General features: G+C 36.0%; 1 protein-coding gene across 5 annotated transcripts in view; it reads left to right on the forward strand.

The window, feature by feature from the left end:
- Nucleotides 1–18,994, forward strand: part of LOC138308255 (cytosolic phospholipase A2-like) — a 28,029-nt gene that overhangs the window by 7,772 nt on the left and 1,263 nt on the right. For 4 of the 5 annotated variants that reach the window (XM_069249246.1, XM_069249247.1, XM_069249248.1 and 1 more), the window contains 13 exons: nt 5,252–5,395; nt 8,263–8,363; nt 8,596–8,630; nt 8,841–8,976; nt 9,788–9,924; nt 10,776–10,992; nt 12,316–12,430; nt 14,787–14,924; nt 15,095–15,175; nt 15,691–15,781; nt 16,232–16,401; nt 17,018–17,196; nt 17,766–17,952. In XM_069249246.1, coding sequence (XP_069105347.1) covers nt 5,252–5,395; nt 8,263–8,363; nt 8,596–8,630; nt 8,841–8,976; nt 9,788–9,924; nt 10,776–10,992; nt 12,316–12,430; nt 14,787–14,924; nt 15,095–15,175; nt 15,691–15,781; nt 16,232–16,401; nt 17,018–17,196; nt 17,766–17,952 — 1,731 coding nt within the window. Of the gene's footprint in view, nt 1–1,276; nt 1,394–2,719; nt 2,766–3,625; nt 3,672–4,007; nt 4,087–5,251; nt 5,396–8,262; nt 8,364–8,595; nt 8,631–8,840; nt 8,977–9,787; nt 9,925–10,775; nt 10,993–12,315; nt 12,431–14,786; nt 14,925–15,094; nt 15,176–15,690; nt 15,782–16,231; nt 16,402–17,017; nt 17,197–17,765; nt 17,953–18,994 lie in introns of those variants that run through there. The other variant, XM_069249249.1, reaches the window with a different exon arrangement.

The raw sequence follows: 18,994 nt of genomic DNA on the forward strand, positions 1-18,994 counted from the left end.
GTATTTACCATTTAGTCAATTATTAAATGTTTTAGACCAGCTGCAATTAATGTAAATGAAGTACGTTGATACGTTGATCTTCAAATAGATTAAGAAAGTAAATACGTGCGTGGTTTCTGTTTCTAAATAGCAGGAAGAGGGGTCAAATGCGGTGATCCAGCAGGTGGCGCAGTGCGGGAACGTTACTTGTGACGTGAAATCTGCCAAGGTTCGGAAGTTGCCGTTTTTTATGCGGGTCAACATTTTCGCAATTTTAACAAAGAAGGAGAATATCAAACTTTACCGGTATTCAAATTTCGCGTTCTGGTTTCAGAGAAATACATTAGCCAATCACTTCTCAAAATTTTGCGGACTAACTTATCGCGATCAAATAGCAATGTCCCAACAAATGGCGAAAATATCGTCCCTGTTAAAATAATCGGCTATAAGGTAAAACTAAACCAAATATCATATGTTTGTTAATGTATCTCTATTGTTCTTCCCCAAATGTTAAAATAAGATAAAGGTTGGCTGGGTGGGAAGACCCCACTTAAAGAGAGTGGGACGATTGGTTTTTTTCTTTGCCAGTATAATGTGACTGGGTGGGAAGTGCTTGTTTAATGTCTTCAACGGCACTCTGAAGTGAGATATCAAAAGGGTTTGCATTCAACTACTACAAGGATATATAACACGAAAATAACGCAGTCTCTAAAACATACAGACATTCTGACACTGTAACACATTGCCTTCCTTAAAATTTAATGCCTCTGAATGTTAATTGGACGTTGATCTTATAAATCAAAGCAAACTGCAGTATATCCTTTCCTTTTTGGTTTACTTCATAGCTATAAAATAGCAATAATAATGGACAAGAGAGCAACTCACCTAAAATGACATGTTTTTAAATGAAGATATGAAAAGGGGTAAATGTTTTTGTTTTATTTTGTTGTTTTTATGTTTTCATGTTTTCTTTTGTTGTTGTTTTTAAAATATTTTTAAATCATATATTTTTCTATATATATGGTAAACTAAACAGTAACAGAAAGATGTAAGTCAAAATGAAGTGACAAATATAAAAAAAAAATAACAATTTTTATATATGGCAAAGTATACAGTAACAAAAAGGCGTAAGTCCCAATGAAGTGACAAATACATTGTGTAAGAAAAATAACAAAAAACGACGAGATTTATATACACACTTCATACTAACACATAATGTACCAGTATACCACTGGTTGGACATTTGAACCAATATTTTTCTGAGTAGACTGAGTAGTCTGTCCCTAATTTACAGGAAAGGAAGTAAAATAGGCGGATGTGATAGTATGGATTGCCTTATATGTGTAGTACATCAGGTATAAACTCCATTCACATAGCGGAGACATAGTCATACACTGGACAGAGTCGCTAACTGGTAAGTAGAGTCATTCATGAATTACTGTTATACAGTTAAACATATAAAATATATTATTGTCCTTATTTGATAGATTCAAATTTTATAATTAGGCCAAAGAAATGTCTGTAAAGAGTTACATTGGGTTAAAAAAAGATAGGGTCGGTCGGTCGGGAGTATTTTTTAAAGTGTCTATCAATCTAAAATAATGGACGGAACCGGAGTCTGAGATCGAAATCCCGACTTTTAATTTTTTTCGTAGAAAAGTGGAAACAAATAGGGTCGGGGTAAAAAAATTAGGGTCGGTCGGGTAACCTTAAACCGGCATAATTTTTTGGGCTTATCTCATTTACAGTTTTCATACTAAATTATTCTTAGATGTTTAAAAAACATATTGTTTTGGTACCCACGGTGGTACATTTAGGATATATGGACAATATTATATTTCTGTTTGATTTTTATACCTGTTATGACATTTCCGAGCCATTTTTCTTTACTGTATAAGGTTATCTGCTAATCCATTCCAGCCAATTACCCGTTCATACCGTCATGAAAACTAACCATCTAACTTTCTTAATTTATATACCCCTGTTATTTCATAATGAACTGTTCCATCAGTTCAGTTAGAAGAGTTCACATGTGTTTTCAGGGGTGAATGAGTCCAGTGTTCGATCTCAGAGAAGTATGCTACAGTTACCGAAATTCATTCTACTGCGAAGCTCTTAGTTATTTATACATGAAGGATACTGATATACATAAGGGGGTCACCAAAATATGGATTTATGATCACCCGAGCCCTGTCGAAGGTTTTAGCCATATTTTATGGTTTTCATGATAGCATACCACTTCCTATCGATAATTTACTAATTTTCATTTTGTGATTGCATTTTTACTTCTGGTTTGCATGCAGACACGCACTGTTTTGAAAATGTTTTTGTTTTTTAAGTTAGCGCATTACTTTTAAGGGTTTTATTTCAGACATGGGAATATTTTCTCTGAACAAACTGGAACAATGTAAATTAGATTGATTTCAACGAGATTAGTCCAGAAATACACACTTACCTGAAGGTAAAGAGATATTTGCATGCAATTTACTGGACACAGGTCCCATCTAACATTCGTTAACTTAAAGTAATATCTTAACTTTAGTATCTCCATAGAAAAAGCATTTAAAAAATCATTAACATCAGGCTTCCCCCTTTACTTCTTTAATGCTTTCCTACAGAGCATATTATATACTTACAGTTGAGGAATGTTGATGAAACTAGGACCTGTAGGTACAAGATACTTACCGGATCCACTACATGTACAAGTATATTCAATAAGTATTAAAATCTATTTTATCAGATATATGACAGGCAAACATGGAGTGTCAGAAACAATGCAATCACAAGTAAGTATCAATAAAAGAATTGTCATGAAAAATGCTTAAATTATTTTGATCACTACCGTCAAAAACGATCAGAATGAATTTGTGTCATCTTTTCTTCCATTTTCATCTGTTGTTAGCTTGCACGTCGTTTTCTGACGTAGCGTTGATAATCAGATGTATTTGATCAGCTTCACTTTTGTTCAGTCCAAAGCAAATCCAGACCTCTATGAAAAAAGGCTTTCTAGTCCTTACTCACCCTCAATATTCCAGGGGTTTAACATATTACTGTCGTCATATCCATCCCTGACTTATGTCATAGCAAAAATGAAGGCTCCGTGTGCGACAACAGATGAAACAGGTAGTCTGGTCCTTAGATGTACATCAAGTTAGGTGTTGCTCTGTGCAAGTGTTCAAAGACGTCCCCGTAGGTCCGTGGTTGTTACCGAAATGTCTTCAATTTTCGCTATGACATAGTCCAAGCGTTGATATAACGACAGTGATAATTTTTTGTTGTCCTTAGTATCACTGACGAGACACAAAAGGGTAAGGCAGTTACACGTTGAAGTTAAATTGTCCGAAGTGTTTTATACAATTTGTATCTTTTGTCCTATGACCACCCACAGTTATATGCCAAATATTTGATAAATATTTATTAAATGATTTCGTAAAGAGGCAGAATTCATTCATTTAGTCCTTGTATTTGGTGAATTTACAACTCGATGTTTTATCCACAAATCCACTTGTGTCAACACAGAATCGATATTTTATCTCTGATTGTACATTTGTACTTTTTGAATAAAAAGAAAATACTCTGCATTGCTTGAAGATATAGTCAATGGCAATAACGTATTAATGTTTAATACAAATTGATCTTTTTTCAGATGCAGAAAACGGAGTTCTAGATCTCAACAAATACAGACACATAAGGTGTGTACATTTCGACAGACGTTAATGCTACTTTTCAAATCTGTTTCTTTATCAAAAAGAGGGTTGATAGTATAGAACGAACATCAATTCTTATGGATAATTTGATTTCATATCTGATTTTTTTATTAGTATTTAACATGTCTAAGGTTAATGATGATCTGATTCGTGTTTTGAAGTTAATTTTCAAATCACTGATTGAGTGTCTTTTTTTTGAGTTAGTAGTTTTGGCGTCGACAAATGTTTCATGTGATTTTCTTTCGTATTTGACAAATACGTAGCAACTAATCCATGTTTTTTTGCTAATCCATGTTTTTTTGTTTGATTTACTTGGTTTAGCCAAAGTTACGAAATTTCAATTGTGTCAACATGAAAGTGAAACGTGCCTCCGGACTCCATAACGGCTGGACCGACTTTGGTAAGTATTAAAGATGCTCCACCGCTGACAAATGTTTTTTTTTCTCTATCAAAAACAATAGCAGACGGATTAGTATTTTTCTTCAGTTACACTTTTACCACCATTAAAAAGTTTGAGCTTCTAATTTTCAATATAAGAATAATGAAAATTATTAATTGCACCGAAAAAAATCCTTGGTACTATGTACTATGTGGAATGAAGTACCGATTGCGCATACACAAAAACAAAATAAATCATTTTTATATTATTTTGTGTGTTAATTAGACATATATACACGATTAAACACGAATTGTTGTTCAAATGATGAGCATCGTTTATGCTCTGTTGTCGATGGAGCATCTTTAAATAATAATAGATACAGTTATCAATATCACTATTGATAGCATAGTCGTAGTGCTACAAAAGGCATTCGGGGTTTTGTGGACAATGGTAGCTGTAACAGGTCGATGAAATTGTATATTTATACTTAAGAATGACGTGACACAAGGGAAATGCACATGATAATGAAGATAATTTAGATGGGCATTTATGAGTAAATATTAAACATATAACAATCTATATAACATATAGATATACTATCACAGATATTGTTATTGAAGAGCTACAAAACACTTAAGACTTCCCCGGTGTCACTCTCTCAGTTATCAATAAACAGGAAAACAACGTCATTTTCCACTAATACACTTAACCTACATACATAATAGCTTCCTCTATACTGTAAATGTTGTAAACAATTAAAGGAGAAAGCAGACTTACATTATCAAAAGTTTACTTTTTAATATTAATTTATTTCACGACTTTTTCTTTTCAAATAACTTGTGAATACATATATTTGAACATTCATCTTAAATGCGAAATTATTTATATATTAGAATTAGGCCATTGCAACGTTAGTTAATACAGGAGGAAATAAGGTTACACTATTGAATGTCATTTAAGTGTTTTAATAATTCATTTCACGACTACCTCTCTTCAAATAATGTGTCAATACCTATTTTTGAACGTCCTTCTAAATGTATGTTTTAATGCGAATTTATAGATTACACCGATGTTAAAGAAATGTACATAATCGCTGGACATCAACTGCGCAAAATGATCCCCTGAATATCAAATATTTGTGCTCTTCATTTCTTTATATCTTTAATGTATCTGTATTCCGTTGTAGTTGACACCCCTGATCCATATGTGGTGATGCATTGTCAACAAACAGTAGAAAAATGTTACAAAACAGAGGTGAAATATAATACCAGAACTCCGGAATTTAATGAGACGACAACTTTCACCATCATCGATAAAGATCCTGTCATGGGTAAGTTAGTTATTATTTTATGTACACTTTATGTCAATTAAGCTATGTTATTTTTCATGGGGAATCTCTAAGATTTTACTCATCATCGACTGAACAATAAACTGCTTAAGTACATTTTGTTTCCAAAAGAAAAATATACAATTTGTTTCATTAAATATTGGAACAAATCTTGTTCTTATTCCTGCCACTGTTGATTTCCATCTTCCCCTTTTCCTGCCACTGTTGATTTCCTTCTTCCCCTTTTCCTGCCACTGTTGATTTCCATCTTCCCCTTTTCCTGCCACTGTTGATTTCCATCTTCCCCTTTTCCTGCCACTGTTGATTTCCATCTTCCCCTTTTCCTGCCACTGTTGATTTCCATCATCTTCCCCTTTTCCTGCCACTGTTGATTTCCATCTTCCCCTTTTCCTGCCACTGTTGATTTCCATCTTCCCCTTTTCCTGCCACTGTTGATTTCCATCTTCCCCTTTTCCTGCCACTGTTGATTTCCATCTTCCCCTTTTCCTGCCACTGTTAATTTCCATCTTCCCCTTTTCCTGCCACTGTTGATTTCCTTCTTCCCCTTTTCCTGCCACTGTTGATTTCCATCTTCTTCCCCTTTTCCTGCCACTGTTGATTTCCATCTTCCCCTTTTCCTGCCACTGTTGATTTCCTTCTTCCCCTTTTCCTGCCACTGTTGATTTCCATCTTCCCCTTTTCCTGCCACTGTTGATTTTTCCTTTTCCCCTTTTCCTGCCACTGTTGATTTCCTTCTTCCCCTTTTCCTGCCACTGTTGATTTCCATCTTCCCCTTTTCCTGCCACTGTTGATTTCCATCTTCCCCTTTTCCTGCCACTGTTAATTTCCTTCTTCCCCTTTTCCTGCCACTGTTGATTTCCTTCTTCCCTTTTTCCTGCCACTGTTAATTTTCCTTCTTTCCCCTTTTCCTGCCACTGTTAATTTCCTTCTTTCCCCTTTTCCTGCCACTGTTAATTTCCTTCTTCCCCTTTTCCTGCCACTTTTGATTTCCTTCTTCCCTTTTCCTGCCACTGTTGATTTCCTTCTTCCCCTTTTCCTGCCACTGTTAATTTCCTGCCACTGTTGTTTTCCTTCTTCCCCTTTTCCTGCCACTGTTAATTTCCATCTTCCCCTTTTCCTGCCACTGTTGATTTCCTTCTTCCCCTTTTCCTGCCACTGTTGATTTCCTTCTTCCCCTTTTTTCCCGCCACTGTTAATTTCCTTCTTCCCCTTTTCCTGCCACTGTTGATTTCCTTCTTCCCCCTTTTCCTGCCACTGTTGATTTCCTATCTTCCCCTTTTCCTGCCACTGTTGATTTCCTTCTTCCCCCTTTGCCTGCCACTGTTGATTTCTATCTTCCCCTTTTCCTGCCACTGTTGATTTCCATCTTCCCCTTTTCCTGCCACTGTTAATTTCCTTCTTCCCCTTTTCCTGCCACTGTTAATTTCCTTCTTCCCCTTTTCCTGCCACTGTTGATTTCCATCTTCCCCTTTTCCTGCCACTGTTAATTTCCTTCTTCCCCTTTTCCTGCCACTGTTGATTTCCATCTGCCCCTTTTCCTGCCACTGTTGATTTCCATCTTCCCCTTTTCCTGCCACTGTTGATTTCCATCTTCCCCTTTTCCTGCCACTGTTGATTTCCATCTTCCCCTTTTCCTGCCACTGTTAATTTCCTTCTTCCCCTTTTCCTGCCACTGTTAATTTCCTTCTTCCCCTTTTCCTGCCACTGTTGATTTCCATCTTCCCCTTTTCCTGCCACTGTTGATTTCCATCTTCCCCTTTTCCTGCCACTGTTGATTTCCATCTTCCCCTTTTCCTGCCCACTGTTGATTTCATCTTCCCCTTTTCCTGCCACTGTTGATTTCCATCTTCCCCTTTTCCTGCCACTGTTAATTTCCATCTTCCCCTTTTCCTGCCACTGTTGATTTCCTTCTTCCCCTTTTCCTGCCACTGTTGATTTCCATCTTCCCCTTTTCCTGCCACTGTTGATTTCCTTCTTCCCCTTTTCCTGCCACTGTTGATTTCCATCTTCCCCTTTTCCTGCCACTGTTGATTTCCTTCTTCCCCTTTTCCTGCCACTGTTGATTTCCATCTTCCCCTTTTCCTGCCACTGTTGATTTCCATCTTCCCCTTTTCCTGCCACTGTTGATTTCCATCTTCCCCTTTTCCTGCCACTGTTGATTTCCATCTTCCCCTTTTCCTGCCACTGTTGATTTCCATCTTCCCCTTTTCCTGCCACTGTTGATTTCCTTCTTCCCCTTTTCCTGCCACTGTTGATTTCCTTCTTCCCCTTTTCCTGCCACTGTTAATTTCCTTCTTCCCCTTTTCCTGCCACTGTTGATTTCCATCTTCCCCTTTTCCTGCCACTGTTGATTTCCATCTTCCCCTTTTCCTGCCACTGTTGATTTCCTTCTTCCCCTTTTCCTGCTACTGTTGATTTCCTTCTTCCCCTTTTCCTGCCACTGTTGATTTCCATCTTCCCCTTTTCCTGCCACTGTTGATTTCCATCTTCCCCTTTTCCTGCCACTGTTGATTTCCTTCTTCCCCTTTTCCTGCCACTGTTGATTTCCTTCTTCCCCTTTTCCTGCCACTGTTAATTTCCTTCTTCCCCTTTTCCTTCCTACTCTCCATCCTGCTTCTGCCCCTTTCTGTCTTCCTGTTGTCCTCTCCCGTCATGATTTTCCAGCTCCTCCGCTCCCCTCCCCTGTCCTCCTCCGCTCCCCCTCCCCCGTCCTCCTCCGCTCCCCTCCCTGTCCTCTTCTCTTCTTCTTCTTCTTCTTCTTCTTCTTCCTCCCCCGTCCTCCTCTTCTTCTTCTTCTTCTTATTCATCAACATCATCTTCTTTTAATGATTTTAATGACTTTATTACAGATATAAAACTGATGGAGAAGAATGAGATGTTTCCTGACGGTATCCACGGGCAGTTTACCGGCAATCTCGAGAGTATACCAAGAGTTATTGAATTCAATAAGGTATAACGCATGTTGTACGATTGCAGATAGTATTGCGCACTTGCTTGATATTAATGCATATCTTGTATGGTCCATGATTAGCTTGATGTAAATTGTAACCATTTTCTGATATGATATTGTTATAATTATTTTGATATCCTTGGGTATTTTGTTTGATTTATTTCAAAACCCCATTTATATTGTTCAAATTACTGAATGCTTTTGTGGTCAACTCTTTTTTTGTTCTTTTCAGAATGTCGATCTTTCTCTAAGCATATGCTCAAAAATGTAAGTAGATTTTTACAAATGAAACTCATTACAAATTCATCTTTAGACATGGCACATCCTTCATGTATCCTGACTGTTAATAGGACATTGAACCTATCAAACTAAACTAAATCAGACCATATTGATATGTAACATTCCTTATATACTACCGTGTAGAATAATGCTAGATATTTTAAATGCAGTATATAACTATTGTCTTATTTGTTTCAGGAAAAAATCGGACATTCGTGTTGGACAGGAACTTTGTGAAGAAGAGAATGATTTCCAAAGGAAGAGGCGTCCAATCATATGCAAGGGTTTGGCGAAACTACTCGGGATACCTCTTCCTACGTCGGAGTCCGATCGAGTAGGTACCTAGGTGGTGGGAGGGTTGTATGCCATACCAATAAGTACAGCCAATGATAAAGTAATTAAGGATGCCAGAAATATTTAGTTAACTAGCATTGTCGTCACCTAAAATCGATAATATAAGTACGAACATGTCTTAAATGTGAAAATAGACCCAGCTCTACCAGGCGAAGAGTCTTATAACTTATATCGAAACAATGAATTCAAAGAATGCGGATTAAATATAAGGTTGTACTGAATACGGCGTTTCGGAAGCGTGAGCGTTCTTTGCTTCAACAGCGATACGCGCCTTACAAACGAAGGGAAATACCGATCTAGTCGAAATTTCAAATGAGAACCGGATTTCACATCCTCGATACTTTATGGGCTTCTATCGTTATTATCAACCTGGACTTTCACATTAGAAACCTGAAGGCTCTGTGTGTGTGAGACAGGATAGTTTGGTCACTAATCAGCATATCATGACGTTAAAATGAACGCCTGCAAGTAGGTTATATCCATAGATGTCTATGTAGATCTATGATTGGTCAGAGGCTTCTGTTACAACAGGTATATGTCTTCAGTTTTACTATGTCATATTCCAGGGATGAATGTTGCGATAGCGACTCCTGGAGTATCTAAGATGCCGATAGCGACAATGAAAAACATTAAAATTAAAATGAGTAATTCGAAATGTAACTATGATATGACAATAAAACATTCCCAGTTTTCATCGTCTCAGATATTGCAGATAATACGCATGCTTATAACATGCATTTAAGATACACTCTGAGTCATATTTCAGATGTTGATATGATTTTGATATCCAGGTACCTACTATAGCCGTATTGGGGTCCGGGGGAGGATTCCGCGCCATGATGGGGATGAGCGGGGTATACAAGGCTCTGGTGGACACAGGATTACTGGACTGTGTGACGTACACTGTCGGACTGTCAGGGTCCTGCTGGTAGGTCCAATCAAGATTTACATATTAATTTAAAAGAGACTAATCAATAAACTAATAGGGAAAAAAGATGGCGCCATTTTGACTGGTATCATACTAGTAATTTGTTCTATTATGATACTTACACAACGTGTATGGGACGTTTCTTTTTACATCCTTAGTTCTTATTCTATAAGTTACTAGTACATGTATTTAAGCATTGATGTCACAATTTTTTAACTTCATCGGGGTATGAAATAAATTTTTTCCGCAAACTGAGCGGACTCTCACAAAAGTTTGCAAACAAAATTTATTTCATAACCCGATAAGGTTAAAAAATAGTTACACCAATGCTTATAATTAATTTTTCAGACTACTTGATAACATAAAACACATTTAAACGTACGATTCCGTTGACTTTCCAATTGATTATTTTTTCTGAATCAATACGCAACATCGACTTTTCTATTGTGACGTCATGATAACGTCGGATTTTAGCGCCATCCTCTGACTTTTTGCTTCATAGTGTATGAAGAAAAGTATCTGGCAATCAGAAACTTCGATAAACTATGAAAACAAATAAAAATTAATTATAAACATACACCTGTAAACGAATGGTAGCAAAAGAAGTTAAGACGATTCAGGATAACATGTACATTGTATTGCAAAACACATGATAAACGTTTCAAATTTTTTCGTTCAATAAAGAACACGTTGTGTAAAAACTCATCCACCCTTGAAGACACATTTAGATCCCCTAAATCAAGGACTAGAATAGTCCATTTCCAAATTTTAGGGGTGAATGAATTGATAAGAATAGCTGATGGTAAGACATTAAACAATAATGCATAGTTTTGCATGACATGTTTGTAAAGGTACCTGTCAACGCTGTGTTCACATCCCGATTGGCCAGACGTACACCCGTCGGTAGTAGATGACAACTTGCGCAGATGCGTTGGCAAGTCTCTGTGGGAAACTATGACCAGTTTGAAAACATTTTGTAAAAGTGTCAACGAAAATAAGAACACCAACCGACCCTGGACATTTACAGATTTATTTGGACATTGGGTTGGAGAGACGCTTATTCCAAACGTAAGTATAAGGCTGCCGTCTGTATTTAAAAAGAGATGCTAGAAGTTTGTTAACCGTACATTTGCTTTTGGAAGGTAAGAAGTGGCGAGAGTAGTATTGGGGTCATCCTCGATACTCAAGGGTTTACCATCACTGATATATATCTTCCCCTGGACTATGCCATAGCAACACTGAAGGCAACAGGTAATAGGTATTTTGATGTAATTAAAAGAACTATATAACGGTACACTGTGGTTGTCTGCTGGCTTTGACGTTGGACGTCGCTCTCTCTGTAATCTTCAAAAGAAATGCTGGCCTGTAATAGGTCAGTTGTTTTTTCTCCTGAGCTGCATTCAGTTTTCTTATGAGATAGTCCTGGGGTTGATATAACATAAGTGATAGTAACCCCTGGAGAATCGAGGATGGAATGGGGTGCGTTCGTACCACGTACGCAGCACGTACGTGCTCAGTGCGCTGTCCATAGTGACAACGGAAGAAAATACATATACGGAAGCATATGCACTCGCCTCTTCCGTGTGTCGTTACTTCCGAGGTCTAAACACAGGCCAAACGCCGTTGAAATATCTACATACACTGCAAAAACGCTGGTGTTCTCCAATGCTCAATTTGCAGCCGTCTGCGTTGTTGCACTTAGACTGCACCTACTTCGGTCGGTTATGACTGTATATGAACGGATTTAGACACATGTTGTTACTGCTAAACGTATGCAACTGTGTATTACATCATGTATAAAAACACTTAATTATGTAGTGGGTATCTTCGCAAAGTTTAGCTTTTTTATTGTGAAAATGACTCCTCATAAACTAGCTAGTCTAATACCAAAATATCAACATTTTGATATTTTTTGTCTTATAAAACCTTCATAAAGCTACAATGGAGTCGTCGACCTCCTTAAAGGGATATTCTTTCTTTTTGTTGTTGGAATTCATAATACCCTAAATGATTGAATAGCTATATTCGTGATCAACGTTTTTACCGCGAATTAAAAAAAAAATGAAAAGAGAGCTATTACTGTTAGGAAGTAACAGAGAGCGAACAATACTCACTGAAAATGAGAAATCCGCGAAATTCCCATACCCCGAAAATAAAACAAATATACTGTATGTGTTAGGTGTTCACAATGGGAATAATATGTACCACATGGTACACGATAACATTGGTGCGGAACTATTCTATCTATTGGTGATTGGAAAACGTTAATAGATGATATCCCGCGCTAACGTCATTTCAGCAAGGAATATATATAGAGAGTTACGGTCTATCATCACTAGAGATACTAGTCCCGCACAAACGTTATCGCGAATCTCGTGGTAAATGTTTCAGCGAATAAATGCTAGGTGGAGTGACCAGAAAGACAAGGTTAGTGATGGCCGGTGTCCACTACCTCTACTGTCCTGTGTCAACGCCAAGGTTGACACACCAGTCAAACAGTTCCACGGTAGGTTACATTAATGCACTTATACAGTTAAATGATAACCTTCTATAAATGATAATCTGCTCTATAAATAATACCTCTGTATAAAGGACAGCTCTATAAAAACTTTTCCTCTATATAAATGACAGCCCTATGTAAAGGGCAGATCTATACAGGACACATCTATATAAAGACCTACTCTATATAAAGGATAGCTCTATATACAGGACACATCTATATAAAGACCTACTCTATATAAAGGACAGCTCTATATATAGGACACATCTATATAACGTAACCTCTATATTATGGATAAGTCTATATAAACGTCACCTCTATATAAAGGACAGCTCTATATATAGGACACATCTATATAACGTAACCTCTATATTATGGATAAGTCTATATAAACGTCACCTCTATATAAAGGACAGCTCTATATATAGGACACATCTATATAAAGACCTACTCTATATAAAGGACAGCTCTATATACAGGACACATCTATATAAACGTCACCTCTATATAAAGGACAGCTCTATATATAGGACACATCTATATAACGTAACCTCTATATTATGGATAAGTCTATATAAACGTCACCTCTATATAAAGGACAGCTCTATATATATCTTATAGGACACACATCTATATACTCTATAGTACCTAATCTATATAAACTACTCTATATAAAGGACAGCTCTATATATAGGACACATCTATATATATAAAGTACACTCTATAAAGGAGTTTAACACATCTATATAACGACTCTATTATGGATAAGTCTATATAAACAGTCACCTCTATATAAATGGATAGTCATTACGTCACCTCTATTAGGACCCTATATATAGATAACTCTATATCATATACAGGATAACATAGACATCTATAAATATATAATGGATAAGTCTATATAAACGTCACCTCTATTAAAGGACAGCTTTATGGACACATCTATATAAGGTAACTCTATATTATGGATAAGTCTATTACGTACTCTATATATAGGACAGACACATCTATATAAGTACTCTTTTATTATATAAACGTACCTCTAGCTCTATATATAGGACACATCTATATAAACACTACTATATATAAAGGACAGCTCTATATAGGACACATCTATATAAAAATATATAACGTCACTCTATATAAAGGACAGCTCTATATATAGGACACATCTATATAACGACTCTATTTTGGATAAGTCATATAACGTCACCTCTATATAAAGGACAGCTCTATATAGACACATCTATATAACGTACCTCTATATTATGGAAAGTCTATATAAACGTCACCTCTATATAAAGGACAGCTCTATATATAGGACACATCTATATAACGTAACCTCTATATTATGGATAAGTCTATATAAACGTCACCTCTATTAAAGGACAGCTCTCTATCTATATAAAGACTCTACAACTGACAGCTCTATATAAACACTCTACTCTATATAAGGATAGGACACACTAAAGTCTCCATATATATAGAAGCACATCTATATATAAAGGACCTCTAAAGCTCTATATATAAAGGACAGCTCTATATAACGTAACCTCTATATTATGGATAAGTCTATATAAACGTCACCTCTATATAAAGGACAGCTCTATATATAGGACACATCTAATATATAGGAACGACCTACTCTATATAAAGGATAGCTCTATATATAGGACACATCAAAAACCTCCTATATATAAAGGACATCTCTATATAAAGGACACCATCTATATAACGTAACTCTATATTATGGATATAGTCTATATAAAAACGCCTACTCTATATAAACGAATATCTCTATATACAGGACACATCTATATAAACGTTTCCTCCATAATAAGGACAACCCTATATAAAGGACATCTCTATATATATAGGACACATCTATATAAAGTCACCTCTATATTATGGATAAGTCTATATAAACGTCACCTCTATAAAATCGACAGTCCTATAAAAATAAAAGCACTATTCAGGACACATCTATATAAACGCCAACTCTTTATAAAGGACACCTGTAAATAAAAGGGACTTGTCTCAGGACACGCTCATCATTCCTATGTGGTGCAATTTACTATAGAATTGACTTCTGTATTAAATATTGTTCTTTTTTATACTTTTTGTTTTTGATATTCTACCAGGGTTGTATAACACCATACGGACCTATGCAAAGGTCCATAATTTTTATATGACATGTAAATATGAAATTTATTTTCAAATGTTTGCTTCATGCTAAATAATATAGAAATAAATGGCGAATGGAAACACCGAGTCGATATATGCTGAATATCGTCCAACACGTGACAATGTATAAGCCAATGAGAATAGTGAGTGATTGATAATGCTCTCGTTCCATTTTCAGAGTGGATGGAAATATCACCATTTGAAGTCCACATGCCAAAATATGCAACGTCTTTGAAGACTGAACATTTTCACAGCAAGTTCTATAAGGGTTTGATGACCGACAAGATTGAAGAACCACCACTTCACTACCTGATGGGTGAGTGGGGTCATCATAAAATTATGTACAAATGTTATAAAATTACTTAAAAATGCTCCACCGTCTATTAGTGTAACGTAAAAAGAGCACTATATTTCTCTTTTAGTTCATCAATATGTAAATTGCTTACATGCTATATATACAGTGTGTGTTTATCATTCCGATTTTAGGGATATGTGGCAGTGCATACACAGCTCTACATAAAAGTTTCTCAGAAATGGCTGCCAAGTCAGAAAGACTGTCCAGATCAAGTAAGTTAAATGTTACTGTTGATTCCAAAGATTTTTCGCGGGACACCGTTCGAACTATTGAAAAATGGTTGAATGAGATCTACCTTTAAATCCCAATCGTTTAAATTTCAAATCGCTGACATTTGATTTTCACGTCTTAGGGTCAAATCGCGAAAACTCTGGTCCGCGAAAATAACCGACTATACAGTAATATAAAGACTACTGACGACTCATGTGCTTCTCTGAAGGATAGGTAAACCATTTTTCTTTCGCGGTTACTAAATTTTGCGATTTCTATTTCAAAACAAGTTCGCGAAGATTTAAATTTGCGGATTTGAAAATTGAATGGAAACTCACATCAAAATAAATGCTGTAAAAATTCAAAAGTTAATAATTTCACGAAAGTAAATAACGAATGAAAGTTCACAGTATTCCACCCGACGTGTTTCTAAAAGAGATGAGTATGTTTTCTCTTGTATCACATTTGATGGATATTTTATCATAAATTGAAGACTAAATGGGTCATAATTTTTCAGGCAGAGGCAGTGACGGAGATGCCAACACCAGTGACGAAACTGATGGAACACTCAGTTCTGTGATCGAGTGTGTCAAAAGTATCCTTGACAGGTAGGAAAGACACATTCACGAGATAGAACCCCAGATTGTTCTGTCATTGAACTTATTTAATTGGTTCATATTTACCGTTACGATGCCGTTGAGATGTATTTAACTTCTTTCCCAATTTTGTTTTCAAATGGTAATTTTGTTTTCAACGAGTATTTTAACCGATTTTCTGATTTTTTACTTATTGTAGATTATTTTAGCATTTTCATCCCCCAAACTACCATCGCAAATTACACAGGTTGTTTTACAGTACATTTAATGTAAACGTGTTGACCTCGCGTAGTCAACTGTCAAATTGTTCGCGCTGTGATAGTGTCGCGCTGTGCATCTAAAGATTTGCACTTGTTGCTATGCTCGTGCATAGATATATTCGCAGATTTCCATTGTAAGCGAAAAAAATCCACGCCGCGAATAATTCCACTAAATTAACTGAATGTTATTTTCATTTTAAAGGTGTGATATGAACTACTTTGACAATAGAACTGGCCGATCAGCAAAGGTCTACAACTTCATGCATCAGCTAACACTTGAGGAAGTGGATGAAGAGGAGGGAGATGTAAACGAAAAAGACGAGAAAGAAAAACAGGAAGAAATCATGGAAACCAGTTCTGTTTTACATGATAGTAAGTTCACTTTACGAAACATTTTTCAATGATAATGTGCCACATTTGCATGTGATGACGACCAAGACAACAACTTAAATATTTTTTGTATATATATATATATATTGTTGAGAAAACATAACTATAAAACAGTTTTTTCCTCCCCAGCGCTTTCTCGGCTCATGCCGGTCTTCAGGGGTTTGAATTTCCTCCCTAGCGCTTTCTCGGCTCATGCCGGTCTTCAGGGGTTTGAATTCACCCTTGAAGACCGGCATGAGCCGAGAAAGCGCTAGGGAGGAAAAAACTGTTTTATAGTTATGTTTTCTTTTTATGTATATGGAAACCATCACATGGACACGGTTCTGTTTTTTACTTATATATATATATATATATATATTGTTGATAAAGTAAACAATCTCTATAAATATTGATATTTTTGCTGATAAAAAATAAGGAAAAAATACTGGTATTTAACATTATTATTGAAAATATGTATCTAAAATCGTTCTTATGATCCTGATGCTAACTTGTTTCCTCAAACACCTATAAAGCCAACGTCAGTAAATGTTTGCATAGTTCATATGCTCTTTTGACGTGTTACCTATCATTATAATATGTATTATTCATGTTGTTTTAGACGTGTTCACCAATGTACACGAACCGATGACAACAGACAATGAATACATGTGTTTGATAGACGCTGGTTTGGCCTTCAATTCGCCCTACCCCATCGTTCTCCGACCTAAACGACAGGTGGATCTGATCCTCTCATTTGAGTTTAGCGATCGTGGCAAAGATGACAACCAGCCATTCGAGGTTTGTAGATTAGGTTTTGTCTTGCTTAAACTACCTTAATATTCCATTATGGTTTCTTCACATACAAAAATTAAACTTGGCAAATATAACAGTATTGCGAAGTGTTCTTTATTTGGTTTCTGTCCATTATAGATATTACACCGTTAATCAATTAAAGAAAATTGTGTCAAATTGTTTTAGAAAGAATCAAATTCCTTTCTCATGCAATTAAATTTTGCGAATTTTGCGACGGAAATTTAAACTTTGTTTATCTCATACCGCCGAAATTCTTTCAAATAGGTACAAATCCTGTCAGAAAGCAACTGTAGTTTTAGAAATTCGGCACCTGCGCCAATTCGATTGATTAAGACGAACATATTTAGAAAATTATTGGCATGTTAAAAGTTAGATTTGCATGTTTTATATTGATTGCAGGATAAAATAAAATAAGAGTTATATAAACTATGGCTTGACACATTTTGCCTTTCTCAAGCCTCACTGATTTAAGACCTTGACCATTATCATATTTTATGACATGTAGAGAACCTGTACATAAATAAATGTAATGATTATATTCATGTTATCAACAGCAACTGTTACTGGCAAAACAATGGGCTGACGCACATAAGGTGCCGTTTCCTCCAATCAACACTGAGCACTACAAAGGAAAGTCTGTACAGGAAGTGTATGTATTCCAGGACGAGGACGACCTCAGTTGTCCCATCATCCTCCATTTCGTCCTTGTCAACAACGACTTCCGTCACAAGTTCGAAACAGGTTAATAGTAATTTAAACTTAAGGACGGTAAATCAAACAAACTTGACACACTGCACGGTTGCATTAGCTGCTCGCATCTTAAACTATATTCACTTCAAGAATGTGTTACATGCATGTTCCGGTGTTTCTCGTGGCTTTCACTTGATTTGACCTACATCAGTATATTTGACTTCCATTTGACCTCATTTGACCTGTAAATATTTGTAAAACGGACGTTGCCGATAACTCTTACTCTTCCGGAATGCATGGTTTCATTTCTTGTGCTTTATGGAGAAGTTGTTTTGGATTTCTTAGTCATAGTCACCTTATTTAACTGTGAGTAATTTCTTGTACTTTATGGAGAAGTTGTTTTGGATTTCTAATGTGTAGTCACCTTATTTAACTGTGAGTAATTGACTTTGAGTAGTTAGCTATGGTTCCTCTTGTATGTCTCAATATAATTCTCTGTCTTCTATAAATGTCATATGTAATCGGTGAATCGCTTTTTTAAACAAGATACATTGTGTATGATATTGATGATGAAGTTAATGCCGTTATTTCTCTTTGACATATATGTCACATCAAGTCATTGACAAGGACCAGTTACAGAGTATTTAAAAGGTTAGACAAAACACAACTGATCGACAAAAACGATAACGATAAAATGATAAAATGACATCCTATTCCATGTATACTAACTAACCCAAATTATATGGAATTCTGAATTTTGTTCTTTAACTAATTGCTTAATATAAAGAAGTAATTACAGGTTTTGCAGCAAATGAGTCTACTTTAACCGCCTTTTGGTCAACCGGAAATGGAAATAAAAAAAAATAAATAAAAAAAAAATTATGTCACTGAAATAACTTTGCATAGAGTTAGTTTTGATCACTCCGACTTTAGGTGAAATCACAGACCCTGAGTTGATAATAATTTCCCGGCTGATTTTATTACTAAATTGTATGCCCCTAGTGTGAAACGTAGGGGTCAGACGGGTCAGACATATCTAGAGACAAACTTTAATCAAGCAACATGATAATATTAGGTGTTGATTTCATTGCCA

Source organism: Argopecten irradians, chromosome 14 (genome assembly GCF_041381155.1).
Source record: "Argopecten irradians isolate NY chromosome 14, Ai_NY, whole genome shotgun sequence".
NCBI classification, from domain to species: Eukaryota; Metazoa; Mollusca; class Bivalvia; order Pectinida; family Pectinidae; genus Argopecten; species Argopecten irradians.